At 42.9% G+C, this 26815-nt stretch overlaps 2 protein-coding genes across 2 annotated transcripts in view; one reads left to right on the forward strand and one right to left on the reverse strand.

Moving 5' to 3' along the window:
- The first annotated feature begins 6843 nt into the window (after positions 1-6843).
- On the forward strand, positions 6844-22668 carry SKP1 (S-phase kinase associated protein 1). The gene is made up of 6 exons (XM_040622450.1): positions 6844-7001; positions 10190-10286; positions 15216-15289; positions 18877-19020; positions 20964-21104; positions 21781-22668. Exons 2-6 carry the CDS (start codon positions 10190-10192, stop codon positions 21814-21816), a joined length of 492 nt encoding a protein of 163 aa, XP_040478384.1. The 5' UTR covers positions 6844-7001; the 3' UTR covers positions 21817-22668.
- The window catches only part of TCF7 (transcription factor 7), a 40283-nt gene continuing 35339 nt past the window's right edge, over positions 21872-26815 (reverse strand). The window contains exon 12 of the mRNA XM_040622446.1: positions 21872-24794. Coding sequence (XP_040478380.1) covers positions 24736-24794 — 59 coding nt within the window. The 3' untranslated portion in view covers positions 21872-24735. The remainder of the gene's footprint in view (positions 24795-26815) is intronic.

Consider the following 26815-nt stretch of genomic DNA (forward strand, 5'->3'; position numbering starts at 1 on the left):
CGAGATCAAACTTTCATATGTCTTCCCTGCCAAGCTTCGTGCTCTGGTCCTTGCCTGCTCCTCTGATTCATTGCGTTTCACTCTCCCCGCATGAAGCTCTGACGACGCCGGCCTTGCTGTTCCTGGAGCATACCAAGGTCATTCTTAACTCCGATCCTTTGCACTTGCTTTCCTCGAATAGCTGTCCCCCTTCTTTCCATGGCTGATGCCGCCTTTGGCAGGTTCTGCTTACATGTATTGCTGCCCATGCCTGCCCCCACTTCACTTTCTGGATCAGCATTTATTTTCCTCACAATACTTATCTATTTAACATTCTCTTATTTGCGTGTGCTTATCATTATCTTACCCACTAGAAGACAGACCCCTTACCACCAAAGTTCTTTTTCTGTCTTGTTTACCACTGTCTCTTACTAGGTAAATATTCACTGACTGGATGACTGGCAGATCACACACTGGCAGCTTTCTGGGCCAGTGAGTGGGTCATGGGTTGGGCCTGTACTCAAGAGATTCTCCAGAGGACGTCCTTGCCACTCAGTGGACCCTGGGCAAACAGGCCTTCCTAACTAGGCTTTCAGCATTCACAAACCAGCCCTTGGTTTGTAAGAGATATTAAAGTCATGCTTGCTGGCCTGGGTGGCTCCGTTGGTTAAGCCTCTGACTCTTGATTTTAACCCAGGTCACAATCTCAGGGTCGTGAGATCGAGCCCTGCGTCGGGCTCTGTGCTGGGTGTGGAACCTGCTTAAGATTCTCTCTCCCCCTCTGCCCCTCCTCTCTCTTTCTTTCTCTTTCAATAAATAAAAAAATAAAAATAAAAAATAAAGTTATACTTGCCTTGCCCTCCTTGATGTCTCCCCAAGTCTGGCTCCTAGAATGTTCTGCATCTCAGGGTCTGGCCTGGAGCTCCATGGGTAGTCAGCTGGCAGGCTGGGCTGTGGGCCTCTCAGTCAGATTGTTCTCTCTTGTGGTTTTTGCCCCAGTGTGCTGGGCTCCACATGCCACGCTGGTGCTGGTGTCCTTTGGTTCCCCTAGGGAGGACATAGCGGGAGATAGTAGGTCATGCCTGTCATGATTTTGTCATCTACAAAACAGCCCTCGATGGCCTACACTGCCCTGCTTTTGACCGAGCCTACCTCGCCCCTGTTGCCAGGACTTGTGTGCGTGAACTTGATTTCACAGAGGGACGCTGTGGCCTACAGGGCTGGAGGGCTACTTCCAGGGTTACACTGCGGGTGTGTAGTCAAGCTGTACTGGCATTCAGCCTCTGATGGTCACACCAGGGATCTGGACAGGACTCTTGGTCCTGGAGAGGGGAGAGGGCAGCTTCTGGAGGCATTGCAGTGAGGGGGCAGGCTCCGTGAATGGCCCTCTGGCACCATCTGCTGGCCAGAGCCAATCAGTGCTTGGGGACGGGTCAAGGCTGGACTGTAGGGCAACCCCCTCCCTGTCCCTGCCTTTGCTGGGCCCTGTGAAGCCACTCTGGGTACCCATGTATCCCCATGGACTTTCCCTCTGGGGGGAGCTGGAACAGAGGGTAGCCCATGCTCTTCTGGTAAGCTTTGACTCATCTGTGGTGAGTCAGCCAGACCTAGGTTCAGTCCCACCTCCCCACTCCCCAGCTGTGTGGCCTGGGACAGGTTACATACATAAGCCATCGCAGCTTCACGGGCAAGCCCACTCCGGGTTGATAACTCTTCAATGCAGCCTGCACCCACGGGTCTCTGATGGTGTTGGGCACAGATATGGGTCAGGAAGTTTTTCCTTCTTCCATTTAGGTGTGGATGCCCCTTTTGCCTAGAGCTTCCATAGCAGCTCCCAAGGATGGGTCCATAGCCCACCACGGGAGGCCCTGTGCTGGCTGGCTGAGATAGAAGCAAGGAAGCTGGTGAGCAGCCCTCTCTGCAGCTATGTCCAAGGCCTCAGCTGGACTCTTGGGCCCTGAGTAGGTAAGTCCTCCCTGGGCAGAGGAGCCTTGCAACAATCTCCCACCTTCCTTCCCAACATCTCGCATTACTCCTCCAGCCTTGGTTGTGAAGGGTTGGGCAACCATGTGAAAGAAGAGGCTACAGGGGCTCGAAGTTCCTTGAGGAATTGACACTGGCACCATGCTGAGCATGCAACATACATTGTCACCTTTTATGCCCCTCCCTTCATTTAAAAAAACTTGATATATTACTAGTACACAGATATGATTATTGTTCAGTGAAATTTTATACATGCACACACTCATGGAACTATCACCTGGACCAAGATCAGAGAATTTCTAGTATCCCAGAAGCTTCCCTCATCTGCTAAAGTTTAACTATTACGCTATCGTCTCTAAATCAGTTTTTGCCTGTTTTCAGTCTTCATTTCAGTGGACTCAGACAGTAAGTACTCCTGCATCAGGCCTCTTTTGTTCAACCTTATGTCTGTGACAGTCATCCATGCTGTTGTTGAGATCAGTAGTTTCTTTTTCCTTACTGTTTACTCCTCCACTGGGTGAATATACGAGATTATTTTTTCATTTACAGTTGATGGATTTGCTGTGAACATTCTTAAGCATACCTTTTGGTGGACATTAGAATGTGTTCCTGTTGAGTATTTGTCCGTAATTGGAATTACTGAGCCATTGCGTGTGAAGACACTGCCAGTTTTCTGGTGTGCCAACCTGCACTCCCACCAGCTACATGGGAGACTTACGATTGCCACATCCTCGGTACGGCCAGGCTAGTAAGTTCGGCCCTCCTGGTGACTAAGATAATTAATTTTCACAAAAATCCTGTGAGGCAGGTCCTGCTATCAGCCCCATTCTACAGATAAGAAGACTGAGGCTACAAAGAGGAAGCCACCTATCCCACCCCGATGACACAGGATGTGGGCTGCGAGTGGGTAGCAGCGGTCTTCAGATTCCTTGTGCACCTTGGCCATATGTAATTTTAAAGTCAGAAAATGTGAGTATGCCAAAATGATAAGTCTTGTATTTTCTTATTTTCTATCTATTCCATTTGATAGCATAAATGCAATGTGCTTACTTCCCGGCACAGTCAGTTGAGTGTATGATCATTCAGGCATTTCAGGGGTACACTCAATCACGTTGAGGGTCCCTGTCCCTCTTCTGTCTAGGGTCAGAGCAACAGCCTGCAGAGCTTATGTAGTCATGGCATGGAGTGGGAGGTGAGGGTTGGAGGCTGTCTGGTCATTGGTCATCATCCACCTTCCTGTACTGCTCAGTTAGGCAAGCACAACCCCCCCCCCCCAGGCCGGTTGTGAGCTGTCATCCTTGGTTTCTGCTGTGCCCATGGAGCTGCATTTGTGCCATGGCTTCTGGCTTAGATGGTGTAGGTTCACCTAGGTTCATCTAAGTTCCCTTGATTATATCACACAAGCCCCTTCCTGGTCATCTATCCCCTCTTTGAGCAACTTCCATGCTGTTTTAGGGCTTCAGTACACATTTATAGGGTCTCTGGGATCCCTACACATTAGGCATGAGCCTGAGACACTTCTAGGCCCACCTGCCTAGGCACACCCAGCTGCTATTTCTACATAACTGATCCCATATTTTCTCATCATGGAAGACTTCGGACCTTTCTCACAGACCAAGGCATAGATTCTCTCTGGTCTCAGAGCCTGCAAACCTTTCTGGGGTTCCTAAGTTCTCCCTATCCCTGAGCAGAGAGGATGGGGGAGGGGTGGGGGAGAGTTCTCAGAGACCCACCCCAGTAACTAACTGCAATGCTCTCTTTGCTGCAACTTTCCCCCCACCCCTATCCTTTTGAAAAATTGGTTTTGGTATCATCATACCTTCTTTTTCCTAACTCTGCTGTTGCTGGCATACAATTTAAGATTGAGTCATTCAGCCTCCTGGGCTTTCAGTGCTCCAAAAAACCTTCTTGCTCTAAAAAGTTCATTTATTCTGAGAGTTCATTTTGCAAATCAAGATCCAATATTTTGACTTTTTTCTTTGCATTCAGCCCTCTCTCTTCTGGAGTAATAAGGTAGTCTGATCTTTAGATGGAAGAATTAGAGTTTGGAAAAAGGAAGAAGGAAGGTCGGCGATCTCGCGGGGACTGGATTACTTCTTACCTTACATGCTGTCCTATGGGCTGGAACACACCTTGAGTTCAGTCTGTCCCATGGGTAGGTGCCTGACAAAGGGAGTGTGAACTCAATTCTGGGCAGCAAAGTCCCATTTTAGATGCGCTGAGGGAGCTGGTCCTCATAGGATTTCTCCTGTGAACACCTGACAGCAATGAAACTCAATATACAAGGGGAGGTAATTTTGGAAAAGAATACATCATAAAAAGCAGATTTTCCCACCTGGACTTTAATGGGAGCCCTTTAGCTTCCCTGCAAGTAGTATGCTGGAAACAGTAGTAAATCAGAAAGTATTCCTGGCATTCATTTGAGGGATGTAGCTAAAATTCAGTATATGGGCTCTGGTGGCACCAGCATAGCTGGGGCTGGAGCTTCAACCTTTTTCCACAAGGGCTGTGTGACAGTGGGAATGTCCCTTCTCTTTGATTTTATTTCCTTCCTCTGTAGAACAAAGAGCTTTGATTACATGGTTTGTGGAGTGACCAAAGTTAGGACAAGACCTCGGCCTCCTGAGGGTCAGCTTTGAAGCCAGAGGAACCCCCCTTCCCTCGCACTCTTACTCACCAAGGGGACCCTGTGGTGGCTGGTCCTTCCTGACCTGGCTGGTGATTATGGATAAATGGGGGGGGGTGTGAGTGGTCACCAACCTGCACCCGACAGTCCCGCACCTGCCTTGTTCATCGTGAGAGGAGAGTCTGAAGGACGGGAGGGTTGATTCAGAAAGTGTGGGGCTAAATGCATCACCTTTGACAGACACTCCTGGCCCCTTTTTAGCAGTAATTAATCACTGAGCCCCCCCCCCCCCACTACAGAGGTTTCTCAATTATCCTGGGCTTAAGAATCACTTGGAGAACTTGTTTAAAAGGCAGAAAAACCTGCTGCCAGGGAATCAGTTTCATTAGATCAAGAGTGGACCCAGGAATCTGCATTTTTCTTGACTTGATACCACTTATTTTTTGAAGTAAAACGTTTTTTTAAAAGATGTTATTTAATCATTTAACAGAGATAGTGAGAGAGCACAAGCAGGGGGAGCATCAGAGGGAGAGGGAGAAGCAGGCTCCCCACTGAGCAGGGAGCCTGATGTGGGGCTCGATGTCAGGACCCTGGGATCATGACTTGAGCCGAAGGCAGACGCTTGACCAACTGAGCCACCCAGGCACCCCAAAGTAAAACATTTTGAATATGTAATATCCAAAATCCAAAAGGTAGAAAAGGGTATAAAGTGAACAAATCACCCCAACCCCTGTACCCCAGTCACCTAGTTCCCTTCCCCATGAGGTAAACAATTTCTTGTGTATCTTTCCTGATATAATCTACGAATATGAGTATATATGAATAAATGAAATCTGCATTTTAAAAACAAGCATCTCTTGGTGATTCTCATATTGGGGGTCCCCAGACATATCTGGAAAAATACACCTACTTCATGCTGGGTCCTCAGGCTGGGCGTGTGACCCACCATTGCTCAGTCCTTCCTGCTCAGGATGTTTAACAAGAGTTTGCAAGGTGTACCCTGTCTGTCACCGACAAGGGAGCAGAGGGGCTGAGGGGGGCCTTGCCTAGGGGACCTGAGTCTAGTTGCAGAGGGCAGGGCTGTGTTGTGGGAAAACAAGTATGAGAGCTGTAAGTCCTCTCATCTCCCTGCCATCAGCTATGGCACCTGGCAGACACTGGATACCACAGCTTGTAGACAAAGACCTGGTAACCCAAGAAGCTGCTTGGCCTCCCTGCCCAGTTCCATCCCAGAAGAGCTGTAGGCCTCTGGTTTCCTTAAGGGGCCCTGTGTGGAAGTGTCTTTTGTCTCCCTGGCGTCAGGAATCCCATCACATGCCTGGCGGTTAGGTGAGACAGGCGCCTCAGTCTCCCAGGGAGGGCTGGCAGTGTTCACCCAGCAGCAACAGGGTGGAGTCCCGCAGAGCCCCTGACTGCATGGCGTGGGGCTGGGGGGCAGCGTTTTGCCAAACTCAAACCCCTTTCCTGTAGCGTTGGCTTCATCCTATGGGCCCAGCCGACTTCACGAAGCATCCCATCCAAGAGTTCTGTGCAGGCTGCACCCTGGCTGCCTGGTTCCCCCCGAATCCCGCAGCACTGCCTCACACACACGTTTGCTCAGTACACGACTGCTGAATGAATGCATTTTCGCTGCTCGAGGGCCTCCTTTCCAGACTTGGGGTTTCGCTGCAACAATGGTTCTTGTGGCCTGGAACCCTCCTTAGAAAACAACGGTAGGAAACAAGGCTGAAGAGCACTCACTACACTGTGTTGTTCTGAATCTGTTCTGAGGTATAAAGCTGGAAAGGGCAAGAACACTTCCCCTCATGGGTTATTGTGGAGAGTGAGCTAAAACGCATCCTGGGCTCAGTGGATGTCACTCAGGCCCCGAGAGGAATCTCAGAGCGGTGACTGCCATTGCCCATGTGTCATTCTTCCTCCGGGACCCCTTTCCGCGTCATGAAAGGAGAGCCACAGCCCCTCTTCACCACTAACCCCTCAGCACCACACACCCACTCGCAGCTTCTAGGCTTTTCAGGACTGGGGTCTTTAATTCGGCGTAGGCCAGTCCCTGCCTGAAGGACCCTTGCAGGCTGCAGAGTAACCCAGCCCGTCCCGCGTTCCTGCTTTCAGGACAGAGAGCCACGCTTGCGGGGGTGCGGGGGGGAGAACGAAGCCCCGCCCCCGCGCCGCCGCGCCCGCCGCCTGTCAGCCCCGCCGTCCTCCGCCTGCGTCAGGCGATCTCGGCGGCCAGCCCCGCCGGCTCTGTGACGCCACGGGCCCCGGGGTCCTCGGCGCCTGCGCCCGCTCTTATAAAGGCCGACGCCGCGCCGCGCCGCCGTAGTGGCCTTGTTCTCCGCTTTTCTCCTTTCGTCGGTGAGGCCGCTCTGTTCTTGTCAGCCTCGAGCCCGCAGTCCGCCTGAGACCGAGCACCGTGAGTAGCCGCCGACCGAGCGGGAAGGGGCGGTGGCGCTTCGTGGATGGCGAGCTGGGGGGGCCGCACGGCTGCGGCTTCGGCCTGCCGGAGGTGGGAGGCACCTGGGCCTGGCCTCCGTCAGGCCCAGTGGAACCCGTCGCCGACCCTGTTCTCGGGAGGTGCCGGCGAGTCCCTCACCTGGCCGCGCGTCCTCACTGCGCCTCGTGGGTGCCGGGGCGGGCGGGAGGGGGAAGGTGCGAGCCGGGCCGGGAATTGGTCCTTCCTCGCACAGGGCGAGTGTCCGCCTGCGCGGAGCTCGGCTGCAAGGCCCAGGCTGCGGCCCGGAGCCTCCCTTGGCCGTGAGCCTGTCGGCTTCGGGGACCCAGGGCGGGGGTGGCGGCGGGCTTTCAGTGGAGGTCCCTAGGCTGTCGTGAGCGTGGGCGTGTGTGCATGTTTGTTGTTTTGGTGTCCGGAAGGAGCGTGGCGGTGGGAGTCTGGGAGCGCTGGATTTTTCGCTCGCATCCTCTCTCTTCCTTTTATCTGGCGTCACTAGTCACCGGTCCTGGCTAACTGTGCTTGGGCCGCCTGTTTGCCCAGCAGGCTGCCTGCTCTTTCAGAATTATTTCTCTCCATTATTTTGCCATACCTTGGAGTTGGTGAAACAATTGTTGAAATAGCAGATGTTCTCATCATAGTGGTGTGACTTTTAGGGGGGCCCAACTCTTTCAAAGCCAGACACTTTAAGTTTTACAGGAATTAGAGGTTCACCTGGATAAGGATCTCAGGTTTGGGTTTTGGGGTCATGAGTTTTTCGTCAGAGCCTCATGATAGAATATATCTGTGTCATAGAGCAATGCAGACTTGCCCATTCTGCTTTCAAAAAGGTATCAGAATTCGGGTCACTGAAAGCACAGGTTTTTCTTTACGTTGTTGATAGAATCTACTTCATGCCAGTCATGGAGGGTGATTGATTTTCAAGATAAGGAACTTAGGGAATTGTCTTGAAAGCATGTCAAGTCAGAATCTCGTCCATTATCATCATTACAGTTTTGCGCTGAATTCTAGCTCTATGACATTAAAAAAAACTTCTCTTTGAGTATTAAGTTTGGGATCACAAGGTGTATTCGATTACAGATTAACCCATTCCCTGCCTGCTTATTTAATAAGATCTCAACTCCCTTAAGAGTAACCTAATACAGGAATTTGACTATGACTAAGCAGATCTGGTTATTTACCAAGAGTTATTTGAAAGAAATAGGAAATAGTCTTCCTGCTTAATAGTAATTTTATCAGCTGTATTGCCAGACTTGTTTTTCTGTAGTGTTCATTCCAGTACTATGGAATATAAAAGGAACATAGAATGTTTTGTAATTAAAAATTGAGATCACGGGGGCGCCTGGGTGGCACAGCGGTTAAGCGTCTGCCTTCGGCTCAGGGCGTGATCCCAGCATTGTGGGATCGAGCCCCACATCAGGCTCCTCCACTATGAGCCTGCTTCTTCCTCTCCCACTCCCCCTGCTTGTGTTCCCTCTCTCGCTGGCTGTCTCTATCTCTGTCGAATAAATAAATAAAATCTTTAAAAAAAAAAATTGAGATCACGTTAAAATATTTTTTGGGGGGGATACCTTTTGTTATTGCCTTGTCACAGGGAAGGTCCTCTGCTCTGGGCCCTTCTCCATTGAATAGGACAACTGCATTATTGGCAAGCACTAAGTAACATGGAGGAACAGACATATTTGTGAACTGAAAAGTGAAATCGGATTCTCTCCAACCATGGATGCGTGACAGCAGGATATTTCAGTGGCTGATTTTAAAATATAGCTTTACCTTTTTGCATCCTTTGTCTAACAGTGTATTTGGGGAATGGAGATAATTGTCTAAGAAAAGCCGAATGAATATTTTAACTGATTTAATGAAGTCTTTGATCCTAAAATAGGTGCAGTGAATGTTTTAAATGCCAAAGTCTACACTCTCGAGTTAATAGTGACATTGCAGGATTATGAATACCTGAGAAGCATGGGCCTTTAAAATTTATATTTGTTATTTGAAGGGATCATGAAGTAATCATTAGAATCAGATATTGCTTCCCTTCCTCCTTCCCTCAAGAATCTGAAGATAAATTGATGGCTTAGAACTCTTAATTTTAAAGAAATGTTCTTCGGTTTTTGCTAGAACTCAAGTCCTTTGTAGTTAATTGCCTAACTAATTTTTATCTAAGAGGTATCTTTTTCCCAATGACTCAGAATTAATGAGTTAACAAATACATTTTTGAAGCAAGTAACAGGTTATTTCTATGAGGATTTTAGCAGAAGAACTCAAACTTGGACACCTGGGCAGTCAGTAATGAAAGATAAAAAGGACTGTTAAATTTAAGTACCTTATTTGGTTTAGCAGATTAGATCGACATTTGTTCATCCTTAAAGATATTATTATCTTGTATATTTTACATTGATGGAAATATAAAATAATATTCTCATACACTCTGGATCATAACCGATCCAAAAATGATCACTGGTAAGTCTCACTATTGGAAAATTTGTGTCTTACTTGGTAGCTTTGTTTATTTTGGACTGACTGCCCTCTGGTTTGCAGGAGGTTTATTGTGGCAGCTAACTATTGAGATGAGAGTAGTCAGTATTCACTGAAAGCAGAAAGGCAGGCAAAGGGGCACATGGGTGACGCAGTCGGTTAAGCCTCTGACTCTTGGTTTTGGCTCCAGTCATGATCTCAAGATGGTGGGATGGAGCCCCACATGGGGCTCCATGCTTAGCAAAGTCAGCTTAAGATTCTTCTACCTCTGCCCCTCCCCCACGTGCTTACGCGCACACGCAGGTGTGGTCTCTCCCACTCTTTAAAATAAATGTTAAAAAAAAAAATGCAGGCACAGACTAAATAAATAAGTTTATTTTAAATATATTTTGCGTTAAAAATATGGAATGTAACTCTTAAATTTATACCGGTAATAAGTTCAGTAGGGCAAGCCTTAAAAACTTGTGTTCCTCGGAGTTATACTTAGGAAAAATTGATAGCAACATTTCTGTACTAGCCTGTGAATGACAGTGTTTTACAGGGTTATATAGATACTACACGGCCTTAGGGTTTTATAGGTAATAAGTTAGAGGTCTTCTAAGAACAGACTGTAGTTGATGAAATGTATAAAACTAATCTCTCTTAAATTTCAAATTCAATATAATACCTTTTTTTAGATGCCTTCAATTAAGTTGCAGAGTTCCGATGGAGAGATATTTGAAGTTGATGTTGAAATTGCCAAACAGTCTGTGACTATCAAGACCATGTTGGAAGGTAAGTTTATTAGTTTATTAAATATAAGTTTATTAACCTGGGTCAGGGGAAGCAGGAAGTAATATTTAGTTGGAGATAACCTGTGAACATTGAATTTATACAAGTCACAATTTGTCACTAAATGCTCAAGAGTATGAAGGGATCAAGTTGACATTTTTTAAATTAAAGAATTAACTGCATCTTTCTGATACAGGACATCCTTTCTGCACTGTCCGAATTAATGGATTTTTTTCATGTAGATAAGACCATAAGCTAATATTGAAGGGAATTCTAAGCATCAGACAATGGCCCAATTCTGTTTGAAGTGAATTTGGATTCACAGTTTCTAATGAGAAAAATAAAAGGCTCAGAAAAAGAGATAACCTTCCTATATGGTATCTAAATACAGTACTTTGTTTCAACACAGAAGTAAGCTGAGTAGATGGTAAACTGAGATGTCTTTTTTTTTTTTTAACAAGTTTTCCATTTTGTCCATTTTGTCATTCCTCTGAAACTGCTGCAAAGCATATACACAGCACATTTAAGAAGTAAGGTTAGAAAACCGGTCCTGAAACATTTTGAAACTTTAGTTAAAATCAATCTTAATATTAACCATTAATCTTAGTGGATATTAATAGTATATGGAGACATTACAAATCAATTTCTAGCATTGGTGGAAAAAAATTAACAGTAATAAGACTGTTCTTTAGTATTCAGATATCAAAGGTTTTTATGTAGCTTAAGCTTAAGTGACAAGTTATGTGCCAGGCACCAGCTGTGGGAGTGAAAGGAAGGTAAATGAAAAATAGTCTTTGCTGTTGAAGAATTTATAAAATAGGAAGGGAGAGGGGCGCCTCGGTGGCTCAGTTGTTAAGCGTCTGCCTTCTGCTCAGGGCATGATCCCAGAGTCCTGGGATCGAGCCCCACGTCAGGCTCCTCCGCTGGGAGCCTGCTTCTTCCTCTTCCACTCCCCCTGCCTGTGTTGTCTCTCTGTCAAATAAATAAAAATCTTAAAAAAAAAAAAAAAAAAACTAGGAAGGGAGAAAGACACCAAACAAGATAGACTATCACATGGTATAATTAGTGTGTTAGTATAGTGTGCCAAGTGGTGCTGGGGAAACGTCTTGGCTGATGTTATTTTTCAAGATTATGGAGAGACTACAGTGGGTAGTAATAGGTGATAATTTCAAATCTAGTAAAATTAGAATGTTTTGGGAGATTATTCTGAGGTAAAGTAGGCAAGATGTGTTAGAGAAAAGTAGAGTGAGGTTTTTAGTTGGGGTTTATTGGTATGGAATGAGATCGTGATACTGTAATTGGTAGAACTGAAGAATGGGTTTGAGAGAAATGGAAAGAAAATGACTTCAAGATGACCATGTTAGGTATGTTTGATTCCCCCCCCACACCCACCCCAGAAGATTTTTGTAACAATCTACTAGGCAGTTGAGTATGTGGATCTTGGCCTCTGAGCTATGGACTGCTGGAGATACAGACTTTGTGTGGTGGATTAAAGGAGTATTTATCTATGGGAGTAAATGAGGTTGGCAGTCCGCTGTATTGGAATGGGAGGCAGGTGGTGGTATGCGAGTAGAAGTCAGAAGTGGAGAATCAGTGAAGTAAGATTTGTGGAAGCCAGGGGAAGAAGGAGGCATTTTGAGGTGACCAGAATGATTATCACATTCATATACTGTACCCTGGTCATTTGGAATTTCATAGTAAGAGGATTTCTTAACTGCATTTATTAGGTGTGGTAGAGGCAAAAGCTAAATTGCAGAGGGTGTGTCTTCTATTTTCTAAGCTGGTGACTTCTGTTTGCTGATAAAAGCTGAACTTGTAACTCTTTTTTGGTAATTAGTACCAATCATGTGGCACTTACAGTCCTGTATCCTGGTAACTTAAATAAATAGATCACTTCTATTAAGTTGTAAACCCCTTGGTACATCCCACAGTCACTGTTCACCAAGTACCTGTTGAATGAAGAACTATGGTATGGTCACTAATAAAGAGTGTGAAAGCAATCCAAGTGTCCCTAAAGGCAGGAGAGTAAGGCTTTATCTAGAAGATGTAGAAACTGATACCAAATTACTGCCTGAATACTTGCTTTGGCAATGAACGTGTTCTTTATTTCATTGTAGTTGGTGTCTGGCACACTAATCTGTCCTTTGCTGCTCAAAGAAGCATTTGCCAATGTAAGAACATAGGGCTCCTTGAAGGTTTCCCACGACTCCTCTGATCACTGAAGCAAGTGGAGTGATAGCAACAGTTAAATGATTCTTTTCTTCCATAGCCTTTGGGCATCAAAGGTGAATGGCTTTAAGTACCAGTGGTTTATATAGAATTCTAGCCTGTTCAAGATTGGAGTCTGTTGAATTTGGCAACTTATGCTTTTCTTGTTTTGCATCTGCAGTAACTCGGATTATGGTTTTTTTGTGACTTAGAAAACAAAAATAAAACCTAATCACAGGATAATCAGAAGTGAAAATCTTGGCATGTGTACATGTAGGTTGACTGATTTGTGCAGGTCCAGGATGTGGTATCAGGATACAGTTGTCTTTCAGAAGTCCTTGAAACTAAATAGCTTAAAGGAATGACTGTTGATACCAGTGCATTCAGTCTAAAAGTAGAAAAGACATTGTACATCCTTAGTTTAAATGCTAGAGAAGTGATCCTTTACAATTGTAAGGCCCTTATTTTTAATACGACTTGAGCCTTCTTCCAAATAATGTTTGGATCTAAACCAGTTGGTCTTCTGTATTCTGTTTCCTGTACTATTCCCCAAACACAAGTATTTTATATAGTATAACTTCTTTTTCTGCACTCTGATTAAGAATACTTCATACTAGTACAGGAAAAGCAAAAGTGGCTTAGTCCAAATTGATACAGTCAGTTTTATAGTTTTTACTCTAGGTTGAGATGGGATAAGGGAACAACATTGGTAGAAAGGAGGAGGGGAAATGAGTGATCCATCTCTACAGGAAAATAAGATACTTTTTGAATCTACTCTAATATTGACCACTCCGGTGGTATGTAACTGCTTGGTGTACCCTTGCATACCTAATAGGATATTAGGAAACTAGAGCTCTTAATTCCCAGCTCTTCAAAATAACAGTTCTCTGACAGCTTTCCCCGTATCAGTTAATGGCAACTCCAGTGGCAGTTTCATCCATCCAGTTCCTCATGTCGTAAACCTTAGTCTTCCCTGACTCACATTGTACTTGCCATCTTTTGGCAAATCTTTTTGCCTCTACCATCAAAATGCATCCAGAATTGGATCATTTCGTCTTCCATAGCTGTAAACCTGGATAAGCTACCATCTTGTGCTTGGATTATTGCCAGCCTGATAGTTGATTTCCTTCTTTTCTCTGCTGCTCTCTACCATCTCTTCCCAATACAGTAGCCAAAAATGTTTGAACCCTATTACCGTCAGGTCCCCTGTCACTGGTCTCATCTACTTCCTTTCATCCTTGCTAACCATGCTCAAGTAACACTAGATTGCTTTAGTGTTATTAGAACATGCAAGACTGTCCTGTCAGAAGGCCTTTGCATTCGTCATTTCCACTGCTTAGGTGTTCTTTCTCCTTTAGGATTTTACTACAATGTCATCTTGTCAGTGAGACATGTTGAGCAGTTCTATCTAAAGTTCCAACAATTCTTTTCTATCCTCCGGTATTCATTGCTGACTCTCCACTACCCTAGGACACCTGTTACGTACCAGGAACTCAAATGGTTTGACTTAACACTGGCCATGTCAGCATAACTGATACTCAGCTAAAACCAATATAGAGCTGAAGTAACTTTTGGCCTCTAATATTGGTACTTGCTAACTATTAACTTTTGGCAGCTCTTTCTTAAGTCCTGTAGAAACTGAAGGACAGACCCATTTGGCATGAAAAATACTCTTATTTAGAATCCTTAAGTAACAAGGATTTTAATTTTAAGTTTTTTCTTTGGACTTAACCGGTCACTTTGAGAATTTGAAAATTAGGCTTTTTACCAGGGTAACCTGTAGATTTAAAATTATAGGTAATATGTATGTGTTGATAACAGGTATACACTGAAATTGAGTCTCTCAGCCCACGTTGTTGTTAACTTCCCTACACATAATATTGTTAACAATTCCTTATGTATCCTTCTGGAGATATTTTCAATCTAAATATATAAGTGTAGGGGCACCTGGGTGGCTCAGTTGGTTAAGCGTCGGCCTTCGCCTCAGGTCATGATCCCGGAGTCCTGGGATCGAGCCCCATGTTCAGCTCCCTGCTCAGCCGGAGTCTGCTTCTCCCTCTCCCACTCTCCCTGCTTGTGTTGTGCTCTTTCTCTCTCTCTGTCAAATAAATAAATCTTTTTAAAAAATAAAATTAAATAAATATATAAGGGTATACCCATTTTTATTCAGGTAACATTTTCTTTTACCTGACTTTTAAAAACTTAAATCCTGAAATCATACCCAGTATGTATGGAGCTGCCTGCCTTATTTTTGTCAGTGGCTGCATGATTTGTTGTGTGTATATATATACATTTTTGGACTTCGGATTTTATTAGGTTGAGATTCTGTTACTTGAAATACTTTTTATTCTGTTTTTCTAAATGCTGCCCATCTAGAGAGTTTGGTATAAAAAGTAAGGATAAGGGTCTGGCTTTGATTTCCCCTCCCATGGCTTTCCAGTCATCTCAGTCCCCCTTGTTATTAAGTTACTTTTCTTCCTCTTAAGGATTCTGTTTATGTAATATTCCTGTATTTGTCTACTCATACAACTTTATATAGTTTTGGGTGGTTTATGGACCTCTTGTTAGTAACTGCTAATTTTAAATGCTCATAAGAGAACGATTTTAAGTACTTTTCATGGTCTTTTAAACAATGTCTTGCAAGTTCTACTTGTTCGAGATGTCTGGTTGGTGTAAATGTTATAATAGAATTAAGAAATAACAGTTCTCTTCTGGTTTTCTTAGATTTGGGAATGGATGATGAAGGAGATGATGACCCAGTTCCTCTACCAAATGTTAATGCAGCAATATTAAAAAAGGTAAGGTAACAAACTATGTACTTGAAGATGTACTTTTCTTTGTCATTTAACATCTTGGTGGTCTTCCTATACTGCTACTGTTACATAGATTATGACTCTAAATGTCTATTGTATTTGTTTAACCAGGTACTGTGAATATTTGAGTTGTGTAGTCTTTTTTGTGTGTGAGTAGGCTCCATGCCCAGTGCAGAGCCCAGTGTGGGGCTTGAACTCACCACCCTGACATCAAGACCTGAGCTGAGATCAAGAGTCGGACACTTAAACCGACTGAGCCATCCAGTCACCCCGAGTCGTGTAGTCTTTTTTGATTAACACATTTAAATTACTGAAATATAACAGTACGTGCTTAGCAAAAAGGAAAATTTTTTTCGTCCACTGAATAGCTATGCCTCAGAGGGAGCTTGGGAACAAATGTACCCCCACTGTTGATCACCTTACCTTGTGTTTAAGTGTAAAAGGCTCTTGACATTGAATAGAATTTTATTGTTTCAGGGCACATGGCTCCTTAACAGAGCCAGCTATTTAACTGGATGCTCATTTGGAGAAACAACACCGTTTTTACAAGGCAGAGGAACTCTGTTCGCTAGGCTTAGAGATGGGAATGGTTGGTTCCATTTGGCCCCTTTCTCAGAGGTTTTCAAAAGTCATTAGCCATATGCAGTTTCATCTTCTGCTTTCTCTTGACCCTGGTGTGAGATGCAGCTGTGCTGCATATTTTTCCATATCTTGTCATAATTGGCTATTACCAGTTCTTTTAATTGCCCTAGACTGGGTAAAAAGTGATTCTCTAAGCCTGAACATTTTTTACATGTATTATTGGCCATTTATATTTTCTGCTTTGTTTTTCTTTGCACGTCTTTCTAATGGGCTTTTGAAAAATTGTTATACATAACATAAAAATTACCATTTTTAACTTTTTTCTGTGGACAGTTTAGTGGCATTGAGTACATTTGCACCACTGTGCAATTACCGCAACTCACCATCTCCAGAAATTTTTCATCATTGCAAACTGAAACTCAATACCCTTTAAACAATAACTCAATACTCCTGCGTCCAGCCTCTTGTAACCACTATTCTGTTTTCTGTCTCTATGAATTGGGACTGTTGTGGGTACCTCCTATAAGTGGGATTATATAATATTTGTCTCTTTGTTTCTGGCTTATTTCACTTTGTGTAATGTTTTCAAGATTCATCCATTTTGTGGTCTAGTGGGCTTTTTATAGGAGTTTATATAGCATTCTATCACTTTGCATTGTCTTATGTCAGTTTATAGTATTTTATGGTTTTGAAGCTTTATATTTTATCTAGTTCGATCTTCTGGGTATTGTCTTGCAATTAACATTGTATTTTATACTAATGTAAAGTGTATTTAAAAGGACTTTGCGCTCGTTCAAATGCCAGATATTTTTTAGGTGCTAGAGGTATAGCAGTGAACCAGAGACAGTCTCTGCAGTGAACCAATCTCTGCCCTTAGGGAATTAACATTCTAAAGGTGTGGGGGAAACATACAATGTGAGAAATAGGTCAGATGGAAAAGCTATGGAGTATAAGTGGATTGGTGGAGAGTTAGCTATTTTTAAAATAAGAGTGGTCAGGAAATGCCTTACTGAGAAGTTGATCTTTAAACAAAGACATGAATAGGTGGGGGAAGAGAAATGTGGGCACTGGGAGCAAGTGCAGTGACCCTAAAACAAGAGCATGCTCTACCTTTTGAGGAAAGGTGGGGAGGCAGGTGTGGTGACTAAAGCATAGTGAACAAGCAAGGAGTTAGTACAGAAGCTCAGAGTTGTGGGCTGGGTGACACAGGGCCACTTCTGAGAGTAAGGTTTTTTTCAATCTGTTTGCATTCCAAGTCTTAGGCATATTTAAACTTATGCACTGAACAATGGCATGGTCCAAAAACTGTAAAAGTACACAGTAAAATCTCCCATCCTTGTCTCTCTCTGACCTGAAACTCCTCAAGTAATAATAATCAACATTAGTTTCTTACTCTTAAGAGGTTTTTTTTTAATGCCTACATAAACAAATGCTAATTGCTGTTTTTTTCTTATACAACTGGAATACTTCTTAAAAAGATATTGTTTATTTCATGAAAACTCCTAGCTTGGCTTTTCCTTCTAGAAATAGTTCTTTCCTTTTTTATCTCCTGACAGTATCATTTCTCAGCTCTGCCATTTTTTCCAGCATTTTTTATTTGTCCAGCATTATATACTATGAACAAAATTTAATCAGACAGAAAAGTGATATTACATTTACCTACCACTTAGATTCTACAACTTGTAACACTTGAAGTGTTGATTTTGGTCTTTATGATGGTACATGTGGTCTAACCTGCTTCCTGAAACTTGATATATGTTTATTCCCCTACGAAGGGAACATTTCAGCTTTTCTTGCTTTGTTCTTACATTCAGTAGTCTCATGTTATTTAGAATTGCTTGGTGATAATGTATGCACATCCTCATTGTCCCTAGGTAGTTGCTAAATTACTTTTCAAAGGGGTTATACCAGTTCACACTCTCCAGTATAAGAGTTCATGTTATCCTTACAGTGTTGCCAGTGATGATTATCAAAATCTTGATTTTTTTGGGGGGGGGGGTCATTCTAACGTAGGACCTGACTGGAGTGTTGATTTTTGTATTTAATGAGACTGAACATTTTCTCCTCTTTGAATATTCAGATTTCCTTTGTGAATAGCCTGTTCATATCTGTAGCCTGTTTCTTTTTTTTCTTTCCTTTTTTTTTTTTTTTAAAGACTTTATTTATTTGACAGAGAGAGAGGCAGCGAGAGAGGGAACACAAGGAGGGGGACTGGGAGAGAGAAGCAGGCTTCCCACTGAGCAGGGAGCCCGATGCGGGGCTCGATCCCAGAACCCTGGGATCATGACCTGAGCCGAAGGCAGATGCTTAACCGACTGAGCCACGCAGGCACCCCTCTTTTTTAAGATTTTTTTTATGTATTTGAGAGAGCAGAAATGCGGGGAGGGGCAGACTCCCCACTTGGCAGGGAGCCCGATGAGGGGCTCAACCCCAGGACCCCAAGGTCATGACTTGAGCTGAAGGCAGACGCTTAACTACTGAGCCACCCAGGTGTCCCTGTAGCCCGTTTCTTTGTAGTGATTTTCTTTTTCTTTTTAAAGTAAGCTCTGCGCCCAGCGTGGGGCTCAAACTCACAATCCTGAGATCGAGAGTCACATGCTTTACTGACTGAGCCAGCCTGGCGCCCCACTTTGCAGTGATTTTTAAGATTTATATTCTAGAGGGTAACCCATTGCTGCTTGTTCATGGTGCACAGATTTTCCACTCAGTATCCTGCTGACTTCATGTATCTTTTTTGCGCAGGAGCTTTTTTAATGTGGTCAAAATAGTAATCTATCTGCATGGTTTGCTGTTCTCTAAGATCTTCTAACCTGTAGGGTTGTGAAGATTTCTCAAGCTTCAGTTTTGCTTTTCAAGCTCGGCCAATAATTTGTTTACTCAAGTCAGCTTCTAGCTAGTTCTTAGCCCAGTGTAGGAATAACCTTGCCCCAGTAGTAGAATGAGTACCTTGTGCTGTAATACCACAAAGGAATGTACTTTCTTTGTTACAGGTCATTCAGTGGTGCACCCACCACAAGGATGACCCCCCTCCTCCCGAGGATGATGAGAACAAAGAAAAGCGGACAGATGATATCCCTGTTTGGGACCAAGAATTCCTGAAAGTTGACCAAGGAACACTTTTTGAACTTATTCTGGTATGATTTAATGCATTTTTTAAGATATCTCTAGTTCAGAGCCTTTAGCACCTGTAAAAAAGTTTGTTAAATTCATTGTTACTGAATTTTAATTCTCTCTAAACTCAAATGCAATGGTATATTTAAATCCACATATTAACAATCACGTTAAATGCAAATGGTCTAAGTACAACAATTAAAGGGTACAGATTGTCACATCGGATTAAAAAAAATGCTGTCTCCAAAACACCCGCTTCAAAGACACACTTAGATTTAGAGGGTGGAAGAAGATTAAATTATGCTAATAGTAATCAAAAGAAAACTGCAGTGACTATTTTATTTTTATTTTATTTTTTTATTTTTATTTTTTTTAAGATTTTATTTATTCATTTGACAGAGATAGAGACAGCCAGCGAGAGAGGGAACACAAGCAGGGGGAGTGGGAGAGGAAGAAGCAGGCTCATAGCGGAGGAGCCTGATGTGGGGCTCGATCCCATAACGCCGGGATCACGCCCTGAGCCGAAGGCAGACGCTTAACGACTGAGCCACCCAGCAACCCCTACAGTGACCATTTTATTTTATTTTATTTTTATTATTTTTATTTCTTTTATTTTTTAAAGATTTTATTTATTTATTTGACAGAGATAGAGACAGCCCACGAGAGAGGGAACACAAGCAGGGGGAGTGGGAGAGGAAGAAGCAGGCTCCCAGTGGAGGAGCCCGACGTGGGGCTCGATCCCATAACGCCGGGATCACGCCCTGAGCCGAAGGCAGGCGCTTAACCGCTGTGCCACCCAGGCGCCCCTACAGTGACCATTTTAAAGTAGATTTCAGAGCAAACAATATCACCAGGATTAAAGAGGGTCATTGCATAATGATAAAGGGATCAGTCCATTATTAAGAGGACATTACAGTCCTGAATGTTTATATGTCTAAAAGAATTTCCAAAAAGTGAAAAAAAACTAATAGAACTCAAAGGATAAATAGACAAATCCACTGTCTGCTGTCTCTCCTTAATTGATCGAACAAGTAGAATGAGTAAGGATGTAGAAGATTTGAATAACACTATTGACAGACTTGTTCTGATAGACATTTAGAGACCGTGAAATCTCATGACAGCAGAATACATTTTCAAGTGTGTACTATTAGTTGGTCAACATGTTCAAGGTAAAAAACAAGTCTCAAATTTGAAAGGATTCAAGGCACACACACTGTGTGTTTTCTGATCACAGTGAAATTAGAAGTCAGCAAAAGCTATCTGGAAAAACTTAAGTAACTTCTCAGTAACCCATGAGTCAAAGAAGAAATTAAAAGAAAAATTGGAAAGAGAATTAGAAATTTTATGCCAGAAAGTATTTTGATCCAGTGGAAATAAAACCCAGCATATGAGAATGAGTGAGATGTAGCTGAAGCAGTAATTCGAGGGAAGTTGGTAGCGCTAATGCACCTATATTGGAAAAGAAGAATCTCAAATCAGCGATCTAAGCTTTTACCGTAAACTAGTCAAAGATGAAGTTAAACCCAAAGAAAGGAAATGTTGAAGGTAAGAGCAGAAATCTCTATAACAGAAAACAGTAGAGAAAACCAAAGAATCCAAAAGCTTATTCTTTGAGAAGATCAGTAAAATGCAACACGGTTACTGCTTCTGCCTCTTTAAATATTTTTGTTAAGACTTGCCATGTGGTGCTTATGTGCCCATGAGCACACACATACACAAACCCTGAAGCAGTGGCCATTCTTTAGCATTTGAGGTGGTGTGGTTTGCTGGAGGCAGCAGCAGGACTCCATATTACAGAAGGTGTAGTGAAGGGGATGTGTGAAAATATTTCACAAAGGAATCTGCTTTTCCCTTTAATTTCACGAAATTAGCATTTTTAGCTTAATTAGGTATGGATTTACAGTCACTAACTTTGGATTTAGTGTAAAACATCACATATACTTTAATGAAAACAATCACTTTCCAGGCTGCAAACTACTTAGACATCAAAGGTTTACTTGATGTTACATGCAAGACTGTTGCCAATATGATCAAGGGGAAAACTCCTGAGGAGATCCGTAAGACCTTCAATATCAAAAATGACTTTACTGAAGAAGAGGAAGCCCAGGTAGGTTGCTCACAGCTTGTACCTGATTACATGCTTTTTAAAAAAGTAAAACTCAAAACATGCCTGGAGAAGATGTGTCTCTATCAAGGAGACTTGACTTGGAGGATGATAACAGGTACTTTCTGTGCCGTAAAAATACTCAGTTGAAAAACTGGTGTGTGAGTCTAAACACTTGCACGCTACTGCTCTTGTGTAAGCATAAGAGCAACTAGTTTTCAACCATAAGTACTCTTGGATATTTACTCCTTCAGTTACTGGTTCGGGCACCTGGGACCTTAGACATAAGCCATAAATATCTGACTTCAGAAAAGCAACCCCTGTGGGTGTTCTGGCAGAATACTTGACAGGAATTTAGTGACCGGTGGAAGAAATGAATGAATAGATCACAGTGTTGACACAGCTACAAACTGAAACAGTGTGAATGAAGTATTTGAATTTGCTGTCAGTTCTGGTGACTGAAACTTTAATTGCCCGTTGCCTTTGCTCTTTTGATAATTTCAGCAGGGCAGAAAAAAAACCTAGGGAGGCGAAGAAGGGTAAGGAAGTGTACTCGTAACCGGGTATTTTTCTAGATTTCCGTCTGTCCCTTTGTGACCCTCCTCACAAGCTGTTAATCTTTAGGTAGTAGTCTTAAGAAAGACTGCTTAAGGTACTTCCTTATATCTGTTTCTTCTAGGTACGCAAAGAGAACCAGTGGTGTGAAGAGAAGTGAAATGTTATGCCTGACACTGTAACACTGTAAGGATTGTTCCAAATACTAGTTGCACTGCTCTGTTTATAATTGTTAATATTAGACAAACAGTAGACAAATGGCAGCAGCAAATCAGTTGTTTAAGCAGAATATTGTCCTCCTTGCATGTGTAGTTTGAGTACAGATTCCAGACTTATGGCTGAGTTTCTTCTAGTATGATCAAAACTTTCTTTTTTCTTTGCTCTAAATAAACCTGAACTGTGGGTTCTCTGTAGAAGGTGGCATTTTGGGCTTTCCCTCTCTTTGTAAAGCAATTTCTGCCTGGTTTATCGTCTAGTTAACTTTAGTTTAATGACCTTTTAAAAGTTGGCATTGTAAATAAAACAAGTTGAAAAAAGTTTTCTGAAATAGAATTAACAATGTATTATCTTTATTCATGAGTTGGAAACTGGAAAAAGGCTACTTGAGGTAAATGTTTTGAATGGGGTAATTAGGATGTCTTCCAGCTTCCTGGAGTCAAGGAGTACCACTGGTATTGATTAGCCTGTATGTAGCAGGGCTCCCTTAATTGGATCTAAGGACTTGTTTTTGCATTTTTAATCCTCAGCTTTGAGTATGTTGGCTAGAGACTCAGTTACTACTCAGTTTGTGGTTTGGGGGCTATAATTAGCCAGTCTGTTAGCTTTTCGATTAAAAAAGACAAATAACCCAATGTGGTATGTCATCTTTTTATAATCAGTGATCCCATGTGGGAGAAACTTCACACTACTTGCATGTAAAAAATAATTTAACCTTTAACGTTAAAATGTCTGGCAAAACCTAGAAGCATCCATCATGAATGCAAGATACTTTCAATAAAAAGTAAGTTACGTAGTAGGTGATAAATGGTTTGCTTTTGTGTACTTAACCGTGTCTCTTCACTTATTATTAAAGGAGTTAAGTATATGTATGGTTGTGTAGCTGGAGACGGTTTGCAGGAAGTTCATGTCCTAGCTCGCTGGAGGCCGCTGACCTAACAGTTGGGTTCTGATAGACTTGCGTCTCTTCTGATTGTCATGATCTGGTTCACTGGAGCCAATGCTTCAGTTCTTACTTGGTATACGTGGCCGCATAGAACTGCACTGCCTTTGTTTCCAGTCTCTGCCCTACAGTAGAATGGAGTTTTCTTGGTGCTTGAGATGGCTCACAAATTGTTACCTCGTTTTCTTTCCTCCTTGTGCTCCCCTTTTTTCTTGCTTTCCCGTTTAGCATCGTCTGTGTTCACATGTAGTCTTCCTGCGTTCTCGTCATGTTTACCGTCAGCTGTTTGGGCTCAGATTATTCACTGATAGTAGTTTGCCTTTATACTTCACCTCTCATTTGCCCTGAATCTGTATCTTATTTAATAAAGTCCCGTATGCTGTCTCACATGAATTCCTATTTGTCGTCTGTACCAGAGATTGCAAACTACAGCCCATGTGTGGGTGAAATTCAACCCACAGCCTGTTTTTGCAGTCTCTGAGTTAAAAATGATTTTATGTTTTTAAAGGATTATTAAAAAATCGACAGGAGACTGTATTTGACTGAAAAGCCCAAAATGTTACTCTCTGGCCCTTGACAGAAAAAGTTTGCTGACCCTTACGACTACTTTGGGATCCCTGATTCCCTTTATTCTCAGAAATTGAGCTTGTTTTCCATTTGTCCTGGGTTCACTTGGGAAGGTAGCAGAATTCAATCCTAGCTGGAGTGTCTCACCTGTTAATTCCCACCATAATGGTCAGTTCTTGAAAAAGTTAACCACCCCAGCAAGATCTCTAGCATGATCATGAAAAATAGAACTCTGAACTGAAAGTCCAGGATTGTTAGCACGTGCCCTGTGTAGTTTGGAAAGGAGGTAATGGCTTCCAGGAAACAAACCTATTACTATTAGTTCTCTATTAGTTTTCAACGTGTATAACCTCCAAGGATTGTTGGAATTACAGAACTAAATAATGGCACTACTCATACTTAAAGGACGCTGGGATCTTTTTGAATAGGTAAGACTGAGTGGACAGACATTATAGTAGTTAAGATTTTTGTTCCCTTACTGGTTTTCTGTAGACTGTGGCCCTAGGCTTTAAACAAAACCTACTGATAAACTCTCAAGTTTAATAAAGATGTGACAGCTCATATAAGAGAAAATAGGCCATTTTTGGACATTAGGTGCCCACATCCGTCATAGGAAGGGTGTTCAGAGGCACTTCAGGCTGGGGGCCGCATGCTGCCTGCCCTATTCACTCTTGCCTAATTGCTCACTATTTCTTTACTAAGTCTACCAAGAGTTTTCTAGGCCCTCACCTTACCCAGGGAAAGCGAGTGACTCTTTACCATTATGCACAGTAGCCAGACCTCTCTCCAGAGATACACTGTCTCCTGCTGTCTCACTTCCCAGCTGTTCTAAACTAATACTGTGGCACAAAGTCATCCTGTGAGGCTGGACTCCTGTTTCTGCCTCTTCGTGCCTTCCTGGCCTGGGGTGAGTTGGAATTGGTAGCTATGTGCAAAGTGGTGCTGTTGGTAATGAAGACTCCTGTGTGACAGTTCTTTGGCTTCTCAGCTTTTCATTGACTGTGTCACTTATGATTGAGAATAAACCAAACTCCTTCTGAATATTAGCTTATTCCTTTTTCCCTGGCATTGTCGTGCCCCCTCAGATTCTGATAATTCTTACATTATAGAAGCAAGTGATGTCATTTGAAGTGTTATTTTATATTTTATTAGATTGCCTTCATAAATCTAACTTTAATACACAAGGTAGGTATTGCTTTGCAATTTTTATATTTTTCCAAAGATCCACAAAGTCATTCCAATAAGGTAAAGATTCCTGAGAAGTATTGCAGCTGTGATTTGTCGATTCTGCACCTGTTGGACCATACCAGCTGCTGGAATTAAATAAGAACTTCTTTGTAATGTGGTAGATTGTTAGGACTGCGCCCCAGGATCATGAAGTAATGGTAGTGCTGAGTTTAGACTGGAACTAACTGGAGAAGGAGGAAAGTAAGTCACTATGAGCATGTGGCTCAGGGCAGGCAGATACTCCAAAGCACATGATCTCTTAGTTTACTTTTTTTTTTTCTTTTTAAGATTTTACCCATTTATCTGCGGGAGAGAGAACATGAGAGAGGGGTGAGGGGCCGAGCAGGGAGCTCAGGGACTCGATCCCAGGACTCTGAGCTGAAGGCACTTAACCGACTTAAGCCACCCAGGCGCCCTGATCTCTTAGTTTACTTAAAAATTGGCCAATTCTATAGTTTGCTGATCCAAAGGAAATTAAGAAATTAGGTAGGTTGCCTAGACTCTTAGTAGGTTGATATATACAGGGATAGGAAGTAACTTCCACAAGTTAAGAATGGAGAGCAGCAGACCTCTTAATCTGAGCATTATTCACTCTATCCATGGCCCAAGAAGCTGTTATCTCTTGAAGCTTAACTTCTGCCACCACTTCTCATTTGAAGATGTTTCAGATCTTTCTTTTTTCTAAATCTCCCTATATATTTAAATGGGAAAGAATCAAACAAATGCTCTTCCTGTGAAGTTGCTTGAGCTTTAAAAAGATGAATAATCTTCAGTTATCTAGTTTGTGTGAAAACTGATTTCTAGCTAGTACAGAAGAGAATAAGGGAAAAGATTGCTAGTAAAGGGAAAGTATATAATGGCCGAATCTCTGAAGCGTAGCTCCTGGCTTCTCCTTTGTAGGAAGTGTAAGACATGGTTTCCCTCTTGGGAGATTCTGGTGCAGCTAATGAGGCAAAGCATAAATACTGCCAGGAGGGGATGAGGAACTGTAATAAAAATGTTCCTGGACAGAACAAGATTAATGGGCAAATGGGGGTTCTAGGGCTAGAAGGGTCTAAGTTTCTTCTATGAGAAGAAACTGATTTGGTGGTTTTAGTTGGGGATGGAGGGATGCCAAGTGAGGGGGAAAGTAGTGCTCAGTCTTAGCAGAGCGTTGGGTGTCGGGTCTGCTGGAGAATATAGGCTGGAAAGAGACATTGTGGTGGATTAGTGATAGAATTTTGATGACCGTCCAGGAAGAGTGTTGATCAGACCCATGTTAGGCAGTGCAGTTCTCGGGTGGTTGAACTAAAACATTTTTTTAGTATTGTACTAAAGGATTGTGATGGGGGTTTTGTAGTTGGAGTCCTACTCGATGCCTTTGTTTACGCTTGTTAAAAATCACTTTCTGAAAGGCCGAATGAGTAAGAGAACTGGATGTGCATATCAAGACGAAGGATGTGAGAAGTTTAGAGCATATCCCATGGTGCAACATTGAGCCTTTTGGACACCTAAGCAGGATAGACTGAGTGCTGTCCTTACTGTTGAGAGGTCAGTGGTTGTGAACCTTAATGGTGGCATAAAGGTGGCCAGGGAGTTCTCGTTTGATGGATTTCCAGTGTGGGGTTTGAGTGATAGTCTAACTCACAGGTGATGTACTTGCTGCCTTGTGGCATCTTCCACCGTTGGCTGCATCTGGTCTGTGTGCCACTTCCGAGAGGCATTTTGTGGGAGGCGTATAGACTAGAGCTGCTGACAACAGTATCAGTTGGTACATTCTGTGGTTCTCGTGACCTTCTGACACTGCTTAACTTGAAGTGTTCACGTGTTTGCTGAGCACCTGATCTGTATGCCATCCTGCCTCTTCTTTCACTCTGAAAATCTGCCTAGTCCATAGAAGTGCTCTCAGTTTCAGTACTTACCTCATGTATTGTGCAAATTCATATTTGTCCTTGCTGTGCTGAGTATGCTCTTTTACAGCTTCTCTTACCTGCTTCACATGCCTGCAGATACTTCCTTCCCAGAAGGCTTACAGGATGGGTGGGAGTAGAGCTACACCGTTAGAAAGCTACATTCAAGAGGAGTCTCCAGAGTGGCCTTTGCTTGATTGCGTGCTTGGTTTCCTTATTTTGTTCTTTCGACCTAATTCTTCCTCCTCCATATTTCTCCCCTTCCTCCACCCATTCCCTCCCACTCCCCGCCCCCCCAGTGTACATGCTTAAAAGAA

The sequence above is a fragment of the Ursus maritimus genome, unplaced genomic scaffold, assembly GCF_017311325.1.
Source record: "Ursus maritimus isolate PB19 unplaced genomic scaffold, ASM1731132v1 scaffold_5, whole genome shotgun sequence".
Classification (NCBI taxonomy): Eukaryota; Metazoa; Chordata; class Mammalia; order Carnivora; family Ursidae; genus Ursus; species Ursus maritimus.

Coding starts and splice junctions, on each gene's coding strand:
- SKP1 (XM_040622450.1), top strand. CDS start 10,190: ATGCCTTCAATTAAGTTGCAGAGTTCCGATGGAGAGATATTTGAAGTT. Junction 19,021..20,963: donor CACTTTTTGAACTTATTCTG/GTATGATTTAAT, acceptor ATCACTTTCCAG/GCTGCAAACTACTTAGACAT. Junction 21,105..21,780: donor CTGAAGAAGAGGAAGCCCAG/GTAGGTTGCTCA, acceptor TGTTTCTTCTAG/GTACGCAAAGAGAACCAGTG.